A 20,169-nucleotide genomic window follows, 5' to 3' on the forward strand; every position below is an offset into this window, starting at 1 on the left:
ATATTCAACTCGTTTAGTTTTGTCTTCGTTCATTTTTGTTTCCAGTCGTGACATAAAGCACGAGTCTTCAAACAGAAAACAGAATAGTTTAACTAATTACTACTTTTTTTGTCTTTTCCATAGTGACAGTTAGTACATAATATTTCACTATATTTTGCAAGATAGTTGTATTCAGTTTTTATAGGATTAAAGTGTAATTTAAAGACCTACGTAAGTAAACTAGGAAGGTTAGACTAATTAGTCAAGTTATTGTATAACTGGTTTGTTGAGTAAACAATCAAAAAATATACATATTTCTTAAGGAGGCTAATAATACTGATCTTAATTTATTATAATTTTTTAAAATTATTATTAAAAACTACTTTTATTTAAGACAAACTCTAGGAAATAAGACTTATTATGTCTCCAAAAAAATATTTTTGTTTTAAAGGAAATACTGTGAAAAGTTCTGTGATTTGTTAAAGATCACTTGGAAAACATTATTTTAAATTAACAGGAGGGCAAAAAAAATGTACTTCAACTGTACCTGTAAACTTTAACAGGTGCAGTTGAAGTACAGGTTATTTGTGCTTTGATACAATTGAATTTTGAACAACATGATACAAAGTTATTAAACTCAAACTAATATCCATGTTAATTTATGGAAGTGTTAAAGTTATTTAATTAGCTTCGGCATAAGACTGCAGAAGGATGGTTTGACTTGACATGTATAGTTCTTCACCATCACAGTGATAATGTTTTAGTCATTCTGCAAAATTACAGTATGAATTGCCATAATAATAATAATAATAATAATAATAATAATAATAATAATAATAATAATTCCTTACATTTATATAGCGCTTTTCTGGGAACTCAGAACGATTTAAACATGGGGGGGGGGATCTCCTCATCCACCCCAGTGTGCAGCATCCACCTGGATGACGCAACAGCAGCCATTTTATGCCAGACCGCACACCACACAGCAGCTGATTGGTGGTGAGGAGTAATTAAGCCAATTATGATATGGGGATGGTTAGGAGGCCATGATGGACTGAGGTCAGTGGGCAAATTTGGCCAGGATGTTGGTGTGAAACCTCTACTCTTTTTCGAAGGACATCCTGGGATTTTTAACAGTCCATCTTGGGATTTTTAACAGAGAGTCAGGACCTCGGTTTAACGTGTCCAAAAGACAGCGCTTACTAAGCAGTATATAGAGTCCTTGTCACTATACTGGGGCATTAGGACCCACACAGACCGCAGGTTGGGCGCCCCCTGCTGGCCTCACTAACACTACTTCCGGCAGCAACCTAGCTTTTTCATGTGGTCTCCCATCCAGGTACTGACCAGGCGCAGCCCTGCTTAGCTTCAGTGGGTGATCATGTGAGAGTTGCAGAAAGCTAGCTGCTGGATTTAAAAAAAACATTCTTGCACTATGAAAGTCAAGGGTTTCATATATAAATTTCCAACATTATTTAGTAAATCTTCTTTTGTGTTAAGAAAGTAAATGATTACAGATTTTCATTTTTTGGGAGAACTATTCCTTCAAAGCATAATACTTTATTTACACTCTAAAAAAAAATCTGGGTTGTCATAACCCAATGTTGGATCAAATATGAACAAATCCAGTTATTGGTTTAAAAAAAGTGTAATTTAAATTTAATTGAAAAACTGTTGGGTAAACACTCTTGATTGAAGGTAAACACTAGAACTATAAGATATCCAATTATTGACAAAAAGTTAGAAAATTTCCAAGTAAGTTTTTAAGTTATAAAAAGTATGTGCTGTGTATTTTTAGCAACATAATAAAATAGTGTTTATATGTTATTCTAAAAGCAAGCCTCACTCGCAATTTTCCATTTAGAGTTCTTCTGTCCTAAATACTGTAGTAGACTGTAACGAGCAAGACAGCTCACTAGGTTGTGGCTTTATACAAATGATGTATTGCTGTATACTCACTGAACAACTGTCCTCAAGGACGGTGTATCTAAAGCGGTTATTTCCCTCAGCTTTGAGCTCTAGATCATTTGAAGCTTTGAGGATGACTGCTTTCTTGAGGTTTCCAGTTGATTCATCCTTGTAGCCCACAGTGTTCTTGCAGTGGTAAGTGATAGTCTGTGATGCCTCTTTTGAGAGTAGACGGATGAAAGTCATCTGAACTGTGACAGTGTTGGCTGGCTGGTCTTTGTTCCCATAAGTGAACTTCACAAAGACATACAAAGAAATACAAATCAGACTCATACAGTTCTACGTTGATATGTCTACACTGTAAAACGCAATTTACCTGTTGCTTTAAAATTGAAAAGTTGAATACCTAAAAAGCTGTAACTTGTAACTTAGAACTGTTCACTTTACTTCATGCACATATTTCATTTACTTTTTTTCTAATGTGGTTTTAAGGTAAAGGGGTCTACTGATGTTAGTTAACTAATTCACAACTAATTTGTTATTTTTTTACAGTGTATTACTTCTTTACATGTCACATTCTCCGCACTATCACAAGTGCTAGAACATTAGTTGACTAAATAAATAAATAAACTTATATTAGATTGGCTGGACATGCTTACATATGTTCCTCCATTCATATTAGCTCCAAACCACACAGGTTTATTTCCTGGGGAGCTCCACCATGACTTCCGGGGGATGCTGGATGGAATTGCGGAGATGCATGTTTCTCCGGTGTCCATGTTGCAATAGATTTTAATGGCGTCCTCTGCACTGCCTTGGTTTGGATCTACCCAGTATTCACCTGAGACGTAGAGATGAAACATTTGAGGATTTTCTTAACTGTTGATATTTTGATAATTGTTGGAAAATATTGTTGGAAAGTTTTGATTCTTATTCAAAATAGCAGCATCAGCTCATTTTGCTAAGAAGCTTTTGTTTATGATTTTTTTTTCCAGTCAATCAGTGATCTTCAGTGCTTAGACATCTTTTTTTTTTGCCATAAGTACAGTCCCCTTGAAACCTCAAATTGGTAATAAATAGTACTAGGTGAAGTACTAACTATACACATTTGGGGAAAACAAAACAAAATATTAACCATACCAAGCATTATTACCAGCCGTACGAGCAACAGTTGTGATTTACATGCCTGTGCAATACTCTAAAGTTAACTTACCACTCTTTTTTTGAGGGTAGCACTGTTTCAAGTCCTCGCAAGTTCTGGCAGGATGTTTTCTGCTACCATCAGGGCTACGCATGTTATCAATCTGGCTGCTCAGAGCCTTTAAAGTAGCCTGAACTCCAGGATCAGCCTGGAACACACTTGTAGAGTTGCTCATGGGAAGAGCCTCATCCTGATTATTGTCAGGGGGAGAAGGACCACTGTCAAAATCATGTGCTCCACCAAAAAGATCATCCACAGCTGCAGTGGGTGGTCCAGCAGGGCCAGGAGGGCCAGGTGGGCCTGGCTCACCAGGTGGTCCCTAAGCATGAGAACAGGGTGAACGTGAAAAAAAAAATGAGTGGGCAAAGTTTTAATGTTATTTGAGCTATTTGGAAACAAGTAACTTGCCTCTGGTCCAATATCCCCACTAGATCCTCTTGAACCAGGAGGTCCCATTGGTCCAGGTTGCCCAATGTAGCCTTCCTTTCCTGGTGGCCCAATAGGTCCAGGAGGTCCCTGTGAGACAAATTATTTAAATGTTGTCAGTCACTTTTTGACTAGTAATAAATCAGTTGCATTAGGGTTAGGCTAATTAAGCTGGAGACATACTCTTTGTCCACTTGGACCAACAATGCCTGTGGCCCCTTGTTCTCCAGTTGTGCCCTAAAAAAGGCAATTTGTCAATTATTCATTTGACATGCTTATATTGGTTAGTGTTATATATCACAATATTTAGACTGTGTTTAAATATTTTCTTTTAGTTTCTCTTTAAGTTTTTTTTTAATCTCTCTAAAAACTTACAGGTGATCCAGGAAGACCTTGTAAGCCTGCAAATCCTCTATGACCCTTCTGTCCTCTTTCCCCATGGTCACCAATATCACCCTTATCTCCCCTTGGTCCTTGTGGTCCCTTAAAAAGACATTTTAAAATGAGGGAGTAGTTGTGTTGTTTTTTTCTGCAAATTTTCGGTCAAGTAAGCCATTCTTAATATGTTAAATTGTGTTGTTTTGCTGATTTCTTACTGTGAGTCCTCGTTTTCCAGCTGGACCTGGAGGGCCAGAGGGTCCTTTTGAACCCTGTAGAACAACACCAAGAAAAATGTAAGTCAGAATCCTTTAGACATGGCATTCCATTACGTGTTTAATTTATTATATGATTATTTTAAGGAAAATATGAGACGCACAGGCTCTCCTCTCTTTCCAACCCCCCCAGTTGCACCAACAGGACCAGGGGGCCCAGGCTGTCCTACAGTTCCAAGCACACCCTCTGGGCCTGGATCTCCTCGATCACCCTTTAAATTTTAAACAGCTCTGTGAGATTGGCATAAACAGACTGAAATGAAGACATAGACATGGGTCATTCAGTGTTTTTTGTCCTCACCTGGGCTCCTATGACACCTTCTTTTCCTGGTGGGCCATCAGATCCAGCGGGTCCCTGGTAATTAAAATGTTTTTTTTTTTTAATGCATTTAAATATACAACTTTTTATTGTGTAAAGTAGCTGTTAAATTTAATGAACAATTATATTAAGATTTTTTTACATCAGGTCCAGGATCTCCCCGAGGTCCATTAGCACCCGGCACTCCAACAGGGCCAGGTGGTCCTTTGTCTCCAGGGGCTCCTGATGTACCCTGTTTTCCTGGAGGACCCTTTATGAGAAAAAGGAGATAAAGAAGATTAGAAACAGCAAGTAGTCAAGCTTGGACTCAAACCAGTGACCTTCTTGCTGTGAGGCGACAATGCTCACCACTAAGTCACCATTCTGCCCTATCAGTAATCTTGTATTTCAGCATACAACAACTACCTGTTTGAGAACTTTTTTCATAATTTTAAATGTTTTTAATGGATACTAACTGCAGGTCCAGGGAGTCCTGCCATTCCACGCTCTCCTCTTTGACCAGGAAGGCCTACAATTCCTCTTTGCCCTGTTGTTCCTGCAGGACCGGGTGGACCGTCAGGTCCCTAATGGAAATAACAAAGATAATTTTTGTTTGTTTTTAGACTTATTAGTTCAGTTGAGAAATGTCTGATGCGCACTTACTGGTGGTCCATCTTCTCCAGAATCTCCTTTGTCCCCAGGGCCTCCAGCAGGCCCAGGGGGGCCTCTTTCTCCTTGGCGTCCTGGAGGTCCATGGTCTCCTCGAAGTCCAGGTGGACCCTCTTTTCCAGGAAGACCAAGAGGACCTGGTTCACCAATAGGACCCTAAAAAACACAGTTAAGAGTTTAAAGAATATTTTTTTTGATATATAATCTTATTTGTTATTGTGAAACTGTTGTCAATGCAACTTACTGTTGGACCAGGTGGGCCAACCCTTCCAGCAGATCCAGGAAACCCGGTTGGACCCTAAACATTGAGGTATGTTAATTTGCATTTCATTCAAATGGAATTATCCTTGTTATGCATTTAACCACTTACTGGTGCCCCCTGTGTTCCTCTACCACCCTTTGGTCCAGCAACACCAAGTTTACCCTGTAGTTACAGATATTAGAAGGAGATTTCTAATTTGTAATTCAGTATACTAATTAAGATAATTCAGTATCATTTGATTTATTATAGAAACATTTTATCACCTGTGGCCCAGGAGGGCCAGCCAACCCTTGAGGGCCAGGAGATCCAGCATCACCCTTTTGTCCAGGCTCTCCAGGTGGTCCTTTTGGACCAGGCTGACCATCAAGACCCTGTGGTTTTGAAAGTGTGCCAGGTTCATAAAGAATTTAATGATCTGAATATTTGTTGTACATGTATTGTATATAATAATTTAACATGGATATCTGTTACTTTTAAAAATCTCTACTCACAGGAGGTCCGACAAAGCCCACAGCACCTATTGGCCCAGGTTCACCACGGGAACCCTTTTTTAATAGCACAGATATTTGGTATTAAAATAAAATATTTGATTGGCTGACATATTTTTTTCCTTCTTTGTTTGCTAAATATAAACTTACTGGCATTGCTCTTGATCCTTGAGGACCAGGTGGTCCCTTAGGGCCTGGTTCTCCCTGTCAAAACACTACATTTGAATTATGTGGTCTTTAAAAGAAAAGTTTTGCAAGAAAAATTGACAATGACGTAACCCTATACCTTTTCACCACTTGGGCCATGGGGTCCTGCAGGGCCAATTGGACCAGTCAAACCCTACATCATGCAGACAAACATCAGCACAAAAGTGATCCATTCATGCATATCAACCATGAGCAACATACAAAGAATCATTTTGTGTGTTTGCATCTGTGTTCAGGCATGTGTTAACAAGTCTTTCAAAGTTCATCCTCTTTTCATTCTCTAACATGTCGTGTTGCATTTTCAAACTTGATATAGATGTTTTGTCTTTTTCTAGCATTGATTCTTTCAAATCTAAATCACAGAGAGAAATATATTAAACATTATTCTGCTTAAAACTATTTTCTGAAGATAATTTACTAAAATTATACAGTAGCTATTAATACTTTAGCTAATTCATAAAGCAACTTTTAGAATGACCTTATGTGAACCAATTAAGGTTTATTAAAAATCTGAAAATACTTCTGATAATTACCCTTGCACCATCACTTCCCGGGGTGCCTTCTGATCCTTTCTCACCAATAGCTCCCTAAAAATGTAGGAAGAGGTTAATTCAAATATATAGAAATGTCAGTGTACATACTGTAAATCTAAATTCATAACAACTCACTCTGTCTCCTTTTGGACCAGGTGGGCCAGAGATCCCTCTTTCACCTGGCATTCCCTGCAGACCAGGAGGGCCTTGATTGCCCAATGTACCAGTAGGTCCAGGGCTGCCCTGTAAAAAGATTAGCATAATGAGCAATTAGCATTTTAAAAGCATCAATAGCAAATATGATCTTATCTAATTTATTTTCTACCTTTGGGCCATCAGGACCAGGTGCTCCTGGGATACCTTTGGCTCCAGGCAGACCAGCAGGTCCCAACTCTCCTCTCTCTCCAGGGATTCCACGTTCACCCTGTTAAATCATTCAGTTTACCATGAACGATAGATAATGACCACAAAGATGTTTTTACAGAGGTAAAACAAGATCTCACCCTTGGTCCAATTTGGCCAACTGGACCACCCTCACCAGGGATACCCTTAAAAGAGAGAGAGAGAGAGAGAGAGAGAGAGAGAGAGAGAGAGATGTTCCTGGTTAGCATTGTTTTATGCTGTTTCTCCATTGTATTTTCCTAGAAATTCATTATTTAGTTAAAGTTAGTCAATTAACTGCACACCTGATCACCAGGTTTTCCTCCCTCCCCAGGAGCACCTGCTGGTCCAGGCAACCCCTAAAAAACAGGTAAGGTGATTCACATTATATAGGACCTAATAACATAAAAAGAAAATATTTTCATAAGACACAAACTACACACCTGGAAACCGTGCATTCCAGGAGGTCCCTGTTCACCTCGCTCGCCTGCTGTACCCTGAAAATCAAAAAATGAAAACATAGAGTTTTCATAGAGTTGCTCTGAATTTCCTTTTCTAATTGTAATTGCAATAGCATCACAACACACACACTAATGTATAAGTAGGAATGGGACCCTTACATGTGGACCTGGTGGACCAGCTGGGCCTACTTCTCCATCTTTGCCAGGTGGACCCTATAAAAAGTCAAAATTAAAGGATAGAGTTTGTTTTTTTGTAGAACAATATTTAGATTTTTAGTTAGTGGAGCTTGACCTCAAAAACTAAGATAATACACTTTAAAGATGCTATACTGTTGATACAACAATTAATTACTAAGCTGTTCTGAGATAGTTTGTCTTAGTAATGTGAGTAATGCAAATCAATACTTTTGTCAGCTCAATAGCTGTTACTCACCCTTTGCCCAGGAACTCCAGCAGATCCCTGCTCACCTGCCTTTCCTGGATCCCCCTAGAATATTGTCAAAATTTTAAGTTTGTTTTGTTCTGTTTTATGTGCAATACATTTTAAAACAATTTCTAAATACAATTTCTAAGTTCAATTTCCAAATTTCATATTCAAAATCCACTCACACTAAAACCCTTGGGTCCTATTGGTCCCATAGTTCCGATAGGGCCTCTTGTTCCTGTCGACCCTGCAGGCCCTGGACGTCCATCCTCACCTGGAGCACCCTGTAGAATGTGAAAAGTAACATTTATTAATTTTCCTGTTACAGTACATGTGTGGATATTTTATTATGCATGGAAAACATCAGATAAACGTACCAATGGTCCTGGTTTTCCTTCAGCACCCTGAACTCCAGGCGTACCTGTCAAACCCTGTGAAACAAAGGATGCAAAAAAATAACCAGAGCTATATTTTAAACTCAAAATAGCACATTGGCATGGTCAATTTTACTTACTCTTGCTCCTGGTAGACCTGGTTCACCTGTTCTTCCTGGATCACCAGTTGAACCTTTAGGGCCAGAGGTTCCTGAAGTTCCACGGTCTCCTTGTGCACCCTTTGATCCGAAACAAAATAATTTTAGTATTCAGGTAATCATATTCAGCAAGTTAATAGTTTGTATCTAATTTAACTCTCTTATTACCTTTGGACCCTGTAAGCCATCTTGACCTGGAAAGCCTCTGTTTCCAGGTGCCCCCTTTATTAGAGAATAAAAAAAAAACATTGAAAATTGAAGTAATTTTCACTATTTCATACATGTCATTTTGCTGTTGCATAGGCATTAAAATGTAAAACTAGACTCACTCTCTCACCAACAGGTCCAGGTGGGCCAATAGAACCAGGATCTCCTCTGGGTCCACGTTTTCCCTCCTCTCCCTGAGGTCCAAGTACTCCCTGTGATCCTGGTGGACCCTAAAAGCCACAAAGGCAATGTTTGTTTTTCTTGTGTTAAAAAAACCCAACCTCTTAGCTTTTTCACTTAGAAATCATAACCTACAGGTTCTCCTTTAGGTCCAGCCTCTCCTTTAAATCCAGCAACACCTAAATCTCCCTAAACAGAACACACAAACAAGGATGATTTGGTATGTTTTTACTATTATCTCATTTTGAGTTTCCAGATACACATTTACATCAAAAATATAAATGTATATGCCACCGTGTGAATGTAGAAAGCCTTACCAATTGACCTTTGATCCCAGGCTGTCCAGTGCTTCCCTGAGGACCTGGTGGGCCAGTTGGCCCAAGTAGACCAACGGGACCCTGAGGACCAGGAACTCCCTGGATAAAATGATATGTTGTTAAAGACAATATTCAAACTTAATTTATCTAGATTATATATTTTAAATTTGTTGATGTGATTTTTTTTTTACATACCACTGGGCCTTTGGAACCTGGACCACCATCAGTGCCCATAGGGCCCTGAAAATTCCAGAATCATGTTTAGTTGCATGCATAAGATTTATAAATAATTGATGATCGAAGTTTTCGATCTTTCACTGATGTACAAAATGAGAACCAAATATATATATATACTTGTTGTCCTGTTGGTCCAGATCTGCCTTGATGTCCTGTTTCTCCTCTTTGTCCCTGTGGTCCCTCTGGTCCCCTCACACCAGTAGGTCCTGGTTGACCCTGAAAAGCATTTAAGGTAGTGCTGAAGTTTAGCTGACCTATTACAATAGATTAAAATATTTATGTAGATGTACAGATTTGCTTAGCATCACCCACCTTCATGCCTGGAGATCCAGGATAACCTGGGGCACCATTAATTCCCATAGGACCCTTAAATAATTAAACAAATATTAGCATTGTGGAATTCGCAGTTGCTCACACATTTCTGCTAATTTAAAATGTTTTACCATCGGGCCTGGTTTTCCCATGTTTCCTTGACCACCACGTGTACCCTGAAATATAAAGGAAAACATAATATTATTAAGACTTATATTAAAAACAAATAAACACAGCTCTATTTATCAATTTTTTTTGTTTTTGTTTTTTTGTCCCTTACCGCTGCGCCACCTGGACCTGGGCGTCCTCTTTCTCCTGGCATTCCCCTGGGACCCTGCATTAAGCAACAGGCCGTTTTAATTTTGTCAGAATAAGGCTAAACATATTTGTAGCAGGGATTGGAGGGTATCATCTGTTATTTACTGGATTCATATTGATTCATATTGATTCTAATATTTTAAGAAGGCACAGGCAAGAGAGGTTTAATTTTAATTGTGTTGTAGTGTACTTACCATAGGACCAGGAGCACCCATTGGACCAGATCCACCAGATTCACCCTAAAATAATGACAATATAGCATATCACGAAAATGTGTTTAGAAATATGAAATGGTTACAGTACAATTACATTTTAATATGTGTGAGATTATGTCAATCAATCAATCAATATGGAGTACTTTAATTCTGCTCTTTTATTTATTAATATCAATTGTTATGAGGTTTTATTGAGAGGCAATTTAAAATGAGCAGAAGCTGAACCTTGGATCCCAAAGCTCCACGTTCTCCTTTAAGACCATCTGGACCTTGGTGACCCTGAAATGTGAAAAAAAAAGATAATAAGATTATTACTTATACAGATTAATAATCCACCTTTAAAGCTAACAGTAAAAAAATACAGTTTTGCAGCAGTGACATTCTTTGTCTATTCAACACTGTAAAACTAATTTGAGTAAACTGGATGATTTCATGTGAATATGTGACTTGGTTAAGTCAATTTAGCAGTTCTAATTATTTTTTATTTATTTTAATCTTAATTTTAAGTAAAGTCAACTTGTTGCCTTCAAGGCTACATGCTTACCTTTCTAAGTAAAGTGAATAATAAAGCTTTGCAGTGTACAGAGAATAAAAAACAAGCAACTTAGTGATGAATAGCATTTCAACAGTTCACACTTAGCTAATGATGATTGATTATAAGCAAGTTTGGCATGCTGTCCCGGGAGAGAGCCCTGAGCTCAAAAGGTCCTTGAGCCCTGGGCTCCCTCCCATTTGCAGGGCGAGAGGGGAGCCTTGAGCTCAGGTAGATCTCGACAACTCCCCCCTTGATAAGAGCTGATGACTAAAATGAATGCTATGAAGAGATATGCTGCAGGATGAGAGATTGACTGTAGTGCTAAATTTAGGTTGATCAATTCACATGTTGTGCGTTTTTGGAATGTGGGAGAAAACCGGAGGACCCGGGGAAAACCCACGCTAGCACGGGAAGAACATGCAAACTACACACAGAAACAACCGCCGGCCTGTTAAAGGACTGGAACCGGTGACGTTCTTGCTGTGAGGCAACAGCGATAACCACTGGGCCACCGTGCCGCCCTATGGGGAGAAAGGTGAAGAGGTAGGGTTGGAAGGGGGGATTCTTCAAATCGAAGATGACTGTAGTGAAAAACCCTGCCTCTTTATAATGGGTTGGGAATGGCCTGATTGGTGGATCATGCATGCTAATGAAGAACCAGCAGTGTTCAATCATAATCACGTGATCCTCTTGAAATTAGTTTATGAATAAACTTCACTAAATAGGATGCAAAAAAGTTGTAATTGCTTTAATGTCAGTCATGACAATTGTAATTTTGTGTGTGTTTAAATATCTCACTTAGTGTCTTGTTAATGATGCTTTGAAAATTTAACCATAGTCCTTGAAAAGATTCAGATCAAGAGAATCGGCTTCTAATTCTCAAATGAGCATTAAGAAATTGAAATAGAAAAGAGCAAGCTTCAAACATTTCTGTTGTAATGTAATACTTCAGCTTAGTTTGTTTATTAAGTGAACTTTAGAATATTTTGAATAATTTATTAGCAATAAAACTTTTGGTCACTTTATTTTAAGATACAACTGTTACCATTAACATATTTAATAAACATATTAATTAAATAAGACTTTTAACTCAATAAACTTTTAATTTCCTGCTTATTAATCGTTCATACTTAAAAGTGTTACCATACTTTCTTTTTTTAAACTTTTTCTAAATCACAAAGCTTATCAACACGCATGCACGCGCACGAACAAACACACACATTTCTTTATAAAAAATGCCAGTTTCACTTCAAGATTTACTACCCTTTTTGGCATTAAGAAAAGAAAAAAAAAACAACCGTCAAGATTTAATGTAGAGGCCTCCTATTTTTTGCCTTATGTACTATGCATTTTTAGGACTTTCTTGAAATATATGGTACAAAATAATAAAGATAAGTATTTAAGTACATTCACACGATGCAACATGGTTTACCAAGGTTTATTACAATGTAAAAAATGTTGGGTTCCAGACATTCTATAAATGTTGTATTGACTCAAACTGATTAAGTTAACTTGATAATTTTTACTAATTTAAGAGGATTAAACATAAAACAATTAAGTTGTCCCAAAAAATATAACCCTCTACTGCACGCATTATGATAAATCTGTAACAAAAAATATTTGACCGTTTTTGTTTTCTTAAAATGGCTAAACTTGAAGTGCTGTAAAAAATATTTTGGAAAAAAAATCTTTTTTTAAGGTACTTTATGAAATGTTGCCATATGGCAACTTTGAACAGTTGATCTAACTCAGAAATTAAAATTTTTAAAATTTCCTTATAATTAATAATTTTTTGTTTGAAATAATTTAATTGGTGTTGCAGCATTATTAGCTTTAACACAGAACTTTAAAAAAAAAAACACCTTATTCATACTTTCTCTGTCTCTATCAAATGTCCAGTCTGCATCATTCTCATGGTCACTAAAACCCATCTCATTCTCATTTTCATCTACAGGAAGAGGAAGAGCCAGTTCTGTCCTTTTCTTCTTTAACTTACCATAGAACATGGTGGTGCTAGCTAATACTATTCCCTGTATTTATTTCTATTCAAAAGTAGTATTGCCATCAAAACTATATTTTGTTCGTAACGCAAATTCCATTAACATATGAATAATCAACATTATATTACTAGCATTCATGTTGTTATTGTTAAGTTCACAGCTAAGTTCACACCTTGCTAGCTAGCTAACCCATTGCAATATTGCATGTTCCACTATTGCACAGTGTTGCTATTTGGCAACATACACATTTGATTGATTTACTAATTAGATTTTTTTTTAAAAAAGTTGTGAAGTATGTCATCATAACTAACTGGAGGTGATGTTTCAGAATTTTTGGTCCTTTGTTTTTATTGACGTTTACATTTAGCAACTCTGTCAGAAATCTGTTAGTCTGTCAGAAATCGCACTACAGAAAAACACAGCATGTCATTTCACCACTTCACCAAAGCACATCATTGGCTATATATATATATATATATATATATATATATATATATATATATATATATATATATATATATATATATATATATATATATATATATATATATATATATATATATGTATGTGTGTGTGTGTGTGTGTGTGTGTGTATATATGTTGGTCTTAAAGAAACAGTTGCAGTGAAATGAACATAAGTATCATGTTGCCATATGGTTATGCCGTGCAGTAGAGGGTTAAGAATTGTGTTGTTTCTACTCATTTTGAATACACAGTTTGAACAAAAGCCATTTTTTGAGTGTAGTACATGCACATTATTTAACAGACAAGGTCAGTGTGTTTAAATCACATTGTTGTTGTGATGATTACCTGTGATAATACTCAATTGTTTGTTGTTCACTTTATTCTTCTTCTGCTGCTTCTGTGTTTTTAAATTTATACATTTCCAGAACTTTCCACTCTCATCTGGGATTTTATTGAATTGCTCTCTCTCATGTTACTCTAATTTTTTTTTTTTTTTTGAGTCCCAGCTGGGACTCAAACCTGCGACCTTCTTGCTATGAGTCAACAGTGCTAACCACTGAATCACCGTGTCACCCCCATGTTATGTAAATCTTAAATTAAGCTGAAAGTCAAATAATTTACTCACTCTGTGGCCCTTTAAGCCTGGGGGCCCCGGTGTCCCTGGAAATCCTCTTCCTCCCTGAGCACAGATGTTAGTGAGCCATTAATGCAAATTCAAACAACACCACCTACTAGTAAAAGCTGCAGTTGAAGAATGACGGTTATTACCGGAGATCCAGGGAATCCCATTTCTCCTGCACTTCCTGGAGTACCTGCTTCTCCCTATTACAACATAAAACTTTCAGATTTTAGATCCCATGTAAACTTTCCACATTATTGTGTATATGTTTATGATGTACTCACATCTTCACCAGGCTTTCCCGGAGGACCCTCTGGTCCCCTCTGCCCAGCGCCACCCTATACAGTACAAAACATTAAACTCTTTTAGTAATAAAAACAGTGCATTTCCACCTGAATCAATTTTGAAAAGAGATAGGTGAAAGAGGAAATTATTATAACAGCAGCATTGATGCGGGTATTTCAGCTGTTAGTCAGTTTCATGACAAAACTCATCCATGCTCTAACAGTGCTGTTAATTTCTAAACAATACAGAAAGTATAGTAAGTAGCTTTAGTTGGAATCTGCTGAGAATCACTACAGATGGCTTGTGTATCTCATAATGTGTGAGCTTTCTTACTATACGTCACACATACAGTTGAAGTCAGAATTATTAGCCCCCCTGAATTATTAGCCCTTGTTTTGTTTTGTTTTTTCCCCAATTTCTGTTTAACGGAGAGATGTTTTAACACATTTCTAAACAATATAGTTTTAATAACTCATTTCTAATAACAGATTTCTTTTATTTTCGCTATGATGACAGTAATTAATAATTGAGTAGATATTTTTAAGACACTTCTATACACCTTAAATTGACATTTAAAGGCTTAACTGGGTTAATTAGGTTAACTAGGCAGGTGAAGATAAATAGGCAAGTTATTGTATAATGATGGTTTGTTTTGTAGACTATCAGTCTACAAACATTATCAGACATACTGTGAAAATTTTCCTGCTCTGTTAAACATCATTTGGGAAATATTTAAAAAATAAATTCAAATGGGTGCTAATAATTCCGACTTCAACTGTATATATTTTTTACAAAAAACTTCAGTTTCTAACTAAAGCTTCAAGTTCTAGTTCATACCTGACAACTTACACCAGTGAATGATGGGAAAAGAATTGTAAGTACATGTATAAAACCACTAGAGCCATTTCTTTTCTTTGAAAATGTGAGCAGCCAGAGTTGTGGTTTGCCTTAATAAATGAGCCATGAAAATTGCCTCCAACAACCAGCAGTTTTTGAGTTCATCCTGGCTGATGTTTGCTTTGAAATAAAGTGTGTGGCAGACTAGGCTAGTAAATGATGAAGTGTTCAGAGCAGACAGTGTAGACACTTAATGATGTTCTCTCACCATTGGCCCTGGATCTCCTACATCACCAGGAGGTCCTTGTGGTCCAGAAGGTCCCTAAAGAAAATTGTATAAACTTAAAAAATGCTACTGTAAGCATTCATTTTTGTTCTATCTGATAAAGCAGAGTATGTGTAACAAAGACTTTTTTATGTAATAAACACTTACTGGTGACCCATTCGGCCCAGGTGGTCCCCTTGTTCCTGCTTCTCCCTATTGAAAAATAGCTTTGTTACAGTTTTTTTAGACTAAACATGGTTTAACCATGATTGAGTGGTAGCTGTACGTTTTTGTTCATAGTATCTGGGGTAAAGCAATTTTTAAAACTCAACTGAAAACATATCTTGCACCATTTGTTAAAGTATATTGAAGGTATACATTATTTGGCAACATATGTGATACACTTATTTTTCCCAATCACTAACAAATTTTAGAAAAAAAAAAATACACATGTGGATGATGAAAATATAGTAGTGTATGTGTGTAGAAGTGCATGTGACCACTAACAGCCTTACTTTTACACTCTATTGTTTCTGCACTACTTAGTTTGTCCACAAGGTGTCAACACTAAACTTGGCCATTGTTTTACAGCACAACAGTAAACAACAGTTTCTTTTTAATAATACCAACATTACTACTGAAGATGGCAATAATAGTTAATGCTGTATTTGTGGACAAATTATTCGTTTTTATCAAAAGTATTTGGTCACAAATATAACTTGACAGGCCTAAACATTTTAAAAAACATTTTGAAATTGCATAGAATTATGTATGAGTACACAATTTGATTTCTTAAACAAGCAAGCGTTAATATATATAAAAGTTAATTTGTGTTGTTTTTCTTGTCTTGTTTCTAATTACAGAATCTCTACTCACCCGAACACCGGGCATTAGTGCCTGGGGTCCCATTTTGTCAGCAAATCCTCCAGCCATATGTGAAGCCAACTCACCCTAAGGAACAGACAACGTGGCACTTCAGTCATTTGTTGAAATAATCACTTTATTGGATCTGCTACACTTTGTTATGTTATTAAATAGTCTTGTTATGTCTAGTGTAACACCCGTCTCTTTATATGCAAATTTTATTTAATAATGAAGCTAATCTGTCTGGTCATACTCACTCCGGGAGGAGGTCCTGGAGGTCCTGGCTCTCCTGGGTGTCCTGGAATACCAGGCTCTCCATCATAACCAGGGGGACCTCTAAGACCCTTAAAGAGATGTTTATGTCAGGCTAATATAATACACATAAAATAGTATGACAAAAAGTTTCACAATTTTATTCATGTTTAAAAATGATTTTGTAGTTTCTTACAGGTCGACCTTTGGGTCCGCTGTCTCCTCTAAACCCTGGTGCTCCTGGAGGCCCCTATAAAATCCAAAAACATAATTTAAATAAATAAAATATACAACAAAATAAGCATAATAGTATATAAAATACAAAAAATACAAGATAAAATATAGCTAAACTACTTAAAAAGCAATTTATATGCAAATATAAATAACCAGTTATTAAGGCCAGGTGTCAAATGCCAACCAGAAAAATGAGTTGATTTAAATGAGAACATGGAAGAGGCAAATCATTCTGGAGTCTAGGACCTCTAAGCTTAGCTTTGTTTTTGGGACAATCAGGAGAAGCTGATCAGCTGACCTGAGAGAACGAGTGGGCTTATAGGGATGTATCAGCTTAGAGGTATAAGGTGGGGCAAGACCATTTAGAGACCTAAAAACAATTAAAGTAACTTAAACTGTATTTTAAAATGAACTGGCAACCAATGAAGCAAAGCAGGGAACACAGGGAAAATGTGGTCATATTTGCGCGTACCAGTTAAAAGACATGCTGCTGCATATTTAAATGGGCAATAGCTGACCTGCTACTCTTCACATACAGTCCCACACAAAAAGAACCTTTATAAACATAAATGTTTCAATATAGGTCTTTACTATATGTGACATCTATCAAATTGGCTGTTTTCCTATAACATATGTACATATATGCACATATATGTACACATATATGTACATATTTGTGTGCATATGCACATATGTTCACCTATATGTTCAATTATTGAAATCCATGGCTGCTAGACAACATAAATAAAATAAATTTAAATTCATTAACTTAAGAACAATCAGCTGGTGTGTGGTGTGCGGTCTGGAGCAAAATGGCTGCCGTCGCATCATCCAGGTGAATGTTGTATACTTTTGGTGGATGAGGAGATTCCCCCCTATGTGTAAAGCGCTTTGATCGTTCAAAAAAGCGCTATACAAATGTAAGAAATTATTATTATTATTATTATTATTATTATATACTGCACATATGTTTCATATATGCACATACATCCTCATATAGGTTCTTTCCATGTGGGGTGCATTACAGTAATCTAACTGGGTGATCACAAAAGCATGGATTACTGTCTTAAACTGTTGTCTTGGCATATATATATTGCTTTATTTTTGCCAGTTGTCTTATTTGAAAAAAAACCTAAATTAATTGCCGTTCTAATATGACTATCAAATTTAAAATCTGACTCAAATTTCACTCCTAAATTTGTGCCAGTAGGTTTAATATGCTGAGCTAGTGTACCCAAATTGAATAGAGGAGTCCCAACAGTACCTATATTACTGCTTAAGTCACGGCACGTTGTTGTCAAAGTCAAGATTGCTGTTAAGATGAGTTATGAATTGTCAGTGCAGAAAGATTTTTTTTTTTTCAAAATAAAATCAATAGAAAACCTCAAAGGGATAGCTTTTCAAAACTGAAAATTAATCATGACAAAATCATTTTTAACTTGTCACAACCCTGACAGATTTTTTTAAGTTTAATACAAAGTAAGATAATTCACAAAATGTTGAAAACTGGTAACCATTGACTTCCATAGGATTTGTTTTTCCTGCTACGAATACCAATGGTTCCCATTTTCCAACTTTCTTCAAAATATCTTCCTTGGTGTTCAACATAAAGAGAAACACATAGAGGATTGGAACTAATCAAAAGTCAATGGATGCTAAGTAAATGTTCATTCTCGGGTGAACTATCCCTAAGAAAATACATATAAATGTGTTCTATCACCATCTAGTGTCCAGATATCAGAAAATATAACTACTTTATGCATGTGACAGAAACTCAACAGGCCACAGGATTTATAATTTTATCATATGTAATTGAATCATTTAGATTGATTTATACTGACCAGGATTCAATAAAAGTCAGTCAAACACTCACCATTGGTCCAGGACGACCTCTTATTCCAACGATCTGAAATCAAGACAGAATTATTATTTTACAATTTATGCAAAATTATTATATATCCATATTTTGTACAATTTAGATAAATAATAATTTTAACACACATGTGGTACAACTCCAGGTTCCCCTTTCTGGCCCTGAAATAAAGAAACAAAGCAAAAAAAAAAAAAAGTGAACAGAAATGTTTCTTTTCTTTACTTATTTACAGTACTTTGAAATAAGAGACAGTTAACAGTGCTGATTGTGACATAGCTTACCTTGGCGATTCTGCCTCCTGACAAGAAGAAACATAACAGACAAAAACTTAAAATTCACACCACTGCAGATTTACATGATGATTAAAACCAAATTTTCATCTGTTTTGAAGGTTTATTCTGGTGCAGTCTCACCTGGTCTGCCATTGCCACCTTCAGCTGCATCGCCCTGGCAGACCGGACAGCACTCTCCCGGTGGGATCACTACCTTTGCACAGTTCGACACCTCATCACATTGTACCTCATCGCACAGGATGGTTCCACTGTCACAAACACAGATCCTGCATGGCTCAGGTTTCCAGATGTCTCTGTTTGTGTACACCTGCCCGTTCTCTGTACAGCTCAACTCATCCTCTGAGGGAAAAAAGGTAAAACACTATGTAAATAATTCACACATGCACACAGAGAGAGAGATTATATGGCAAACTGTTAATAATGAGAATTATGTGGTGACGTTAGCTCTTTTGCTTTGTTCTGTCATTTTAAATGTTTAAGAATCTTTCATATAAATGGTATGAAACTTGATGACTTTTGTAATAATTTGCAAAATTACATGAACCTCACATGTGCAATCATACATAAAATGTTTTAGAACATTTCCATGTGATTGAAATTGTGATCAATATTTTTTATTTTTTATTCCTAATTTAATGTAATTCACATCAATGCTTGTTTCACTGTATATATATATATATAATGTTTTTATAGAAATCATTCATTCGCTTATTTTTCTTCAGCTTATTTATCAGGAGTCGCCACAGTGTAATGAACTGACAACTTATCTAGCATTCACAGTGGATGCCCTTCTAGGTGCAACCCAGTACTAGGAAACATCCATACACACTCATTCACACACGTACCCTACGGCCAATAGTTTATTCAGTTTACCTAAAGCGCATGTCTTTGGACTGTGGGGGAAGCCGGAGCACCAGGAGTAAACCCACACGAACACGGAGAGAATGTGCAAACTTCACACAGAAATGCCAACTGACCCAGCCAGGACTCAAACCAGTGACCTTCTTGCTGTAAGGTGGCAGTGCTAACCACTGAGCCACCCTGTTACCCTTTTAGAAATCAGTAGTCCATAATTAAGATATTAATATGTTTAGTAACTTAAACTGAATAAATAACTGAACTAAACTGAACTTCAAATCTGAAAACTGTTTCAACTGTTTCAATCTTCTATGTGAAGCTGCTTAGACACAATCCACATTGTAAAAGCGCTATAGAAATAAAGTTGAGTTCAATTGAAAATAGTACATTAATTCCATAATTTACTGTACTTAGTCTCCAGCCAGACGGGCATCTGCTGCATAAAACATATGCTGGAATAGTTGGCGGTTCATTCCACTGTGGTGACCCAAAGGAAAATGAATGAATGAATGAATGAATGAATATATGAGTCTGCAGCTAGTTTTTTTCACCTCAAACAAAACAGGTGTGACTCTTAAATA

General features: G+C 36.6%; 1 protein-coding gene across 1 annotated transcript in view; it reads right to left on the reverse strand.

The window, feature by feature from the left end:
* Nucleotides 1-20,169, reverse strand: part of col5a2a (collagen, type V, alpha 2a) — a 44,433-nt gene that overhangs the window by 2,763 nt on the left and 21,501 nt on the right. The window contains exons 2-53 of the mRNA NM_001145782.1: nucleotides 18,851-19,069; nucleotides 18,719-18,735; nucleotides 18,566-18,598; nucleotides 18,438-18,470; nucleotides 16,527-16,580; nucleotides 16,336-16,422; nucleotides 16,091-16,165; nucleotides 15,383-15,427; nucleotides 15,218-15,271; nucleotides 14,112-14,165; nucleotides 13,977-14,030; nucleotides 13,834-13,887; nucleotides 10,434-10,487; nucleotides 10,188-10,232; nucleotides 9,956-10,009; nucleotides 9,807-9,851; nucleotides 9,676-9,729; nucleotides 9,481-9,579; nucleotides 9,322-9,366; nucleotides 9,127-9,225; nucleotides 8,945-8,998; nucleotides 8,752-8,859; nucleotides 8,591-8,644; nucleotides 8,405-8,503; nucleotides 8,268-8,321; nucleotides 8,076-8,174; nucleotides 7,900-7,953; nucleotides 7,626-7,679; nucleotides 7,449-7,502; nucleotides 7,311-7,364; nucleotides 7,128-7,172; nucleotides 6,950-7,048; nucleotides 6,760-6,867; nucleotides 6,625-6,678; nucleotides 6,171-6,224; nucleotides 6,035-6,088; nucleotides 5,888-5,941; nucleotides 5,660-5,767; nucleotides 5,505-5,558; nucleotides 5,379-5,432; nucleotides 5,129-5,290; nucleotides 4,942-5,049; nucleotides 4,629-4,736; nucleotides 4,469-4,522; nucleotides 4,272-4,379; nucleotides 4,111-4,164; nucleotides 3,890-3,997; nucleotides 3,698-3,751; nucleotides 3,497-3,604; nucleotides 3,101-3,407; nucleotides 2,547-2,728; nucleotides 1,939-2,181 (exon numbers count right to left, since the gene is read on the reverse strand). Of these exons, the coding sequence (NP_001139254.1) occupies nucleotides 1,939-2,181; nucleotides 2,547-2,728; nucleotides 3,101-3,407; nucleotides 3,497-3,604; nucleotides 3,698-3,751; nucleotides 3,890-3,997; nucleotides 4,111-4,164; nucleotides 4,272-4,379; nucleotides 4,469-4,522; nucleotides 4,629-4,736; nucleotides 4,942-5,049; nucleotides 5,129-5,290; nucleotides 5,379-5,432; nucleotides 5,505-5,558; nucleotides 5,660-5,767; nucleotides 5,888-5,941; nucleotides 6,035-6,088; nucleotides 6,171-6,224; nucleotides 6,625-6,678; nucleotides 6,760-6,867; nucleotides 6,950-7,048; nucleotides 7,128-7,172; nucleotides 7,311-7,364; nucleotides 7,449-7,502; nucleotides 7,626-7,679; nucleotides 7,900-7,953; nucleotides 8,076-8,174; nucleotides 8,268-8,321; nucleotides 8,405-8,503; nucleotides 8,591-8,644; nucleotides 8,752-8,859; nucleotides 8,945-8,998; nucleotides 9,127-9,225; nucleotides 9,322-9,366; nucleotides 9,481-9,579; nucleotides 9,676-9,729; nucleotides 9,807-9,851; nucleotides 9,956-10,009; nucleotides 10,188-10,232; nucleotides 10,434-10,487; nucleotides 13,834-13,887; nucleotides 13,977-14,030; nucleotides 14,112-14,165; nucleotides 15,218-15,271; nucleotides 15,383-15,427; nucleotides 16,091-16,165; nucleotides 16,336-16,422; nucleotides 16,527-16,580; nucleotides 18,438-18,470; nucleotides 18,566-18,598; nucleotides 18,719-18,735; nucleotides 18,851-19,069 (4,238 nt within the window). The remainder of the gene's footprint in view (nucleotides 1-1,938; nucleotides 2,182-2,546; nucleotides 2,729-3,100; nucleotides 3,408-3,496; nucleotides 3,605-3,697; nucleotides 3,752-3,889; nucleotides 3,998-4,110; nucleotides 4,165-4,271; nucleotides 4,380-4,468; nucleotides 4,523-4,628; nucleotides 4,737-4,941; nucleotides 5,050-5,128; nucleotides 5,291-5,378; nucleotides 5,433-5,504; nucleotides 5,559-5,659; nucleotides 5,768-5,887; nucleotides 5,942-6,034; nucleotides 6,089-6,170; nucleotides 6,225-6,624; nucleotides 6,679-6,759; nucleotides 6,868-6,949; nucleotides 7,049-7,127; nucleotides 7,173-7,310; nucleotides 7,365-7,448; nucleotides 7,503-7,625; nucleotides 7,680-7,899; nucleotides 7,954-8,075; nucleotides 8,175-8,267; nucleotides 8,322-8,404; nucleotides 8,504-8,590; nucleotides 8,645-8,751; nucleotides 8,860-8,944; nucleotides 8,999-9,126; nucleotides 9,226-9,321; nucleotides 9,367-9,480; nucleotides 9,580-9,675; nucleotides 9,730-9,806; nucleotides 9,852-9,955; nucleotides 10,010-10,187; nucleotides 10,233-10,433; nucleotides 10,488-13,833; nucleotides 13,888-13,976; nucleotides 14,031-14,111; nucleotides 14,166-15,217; nucleotides 15,272-15,382; nucleotides 15,428-16,090; nucleotides 16,166-16,335; nucleotides 16,423-16,526; nucleotides 16,581-18,437; nucleotides 18,471-18,565; nucleotides 18,599-18,718; nucleotides 18,736-18,850; nucleotides 19,070-20,169) is intronic.

Source organism: Danio rerio, chromosome 9, assembly GCF_052040795.2.
Source record: "Danio rerio strain M-AB ecotype USA chromosome 9, GRCz13ab, whole genome shotgun sequence".
Lineage (NCBI taxonomy): Eukaryota > Metazoa > Chordata > Actinopteri > Cypriniformes > Danionidae > Danio > Danio rerio.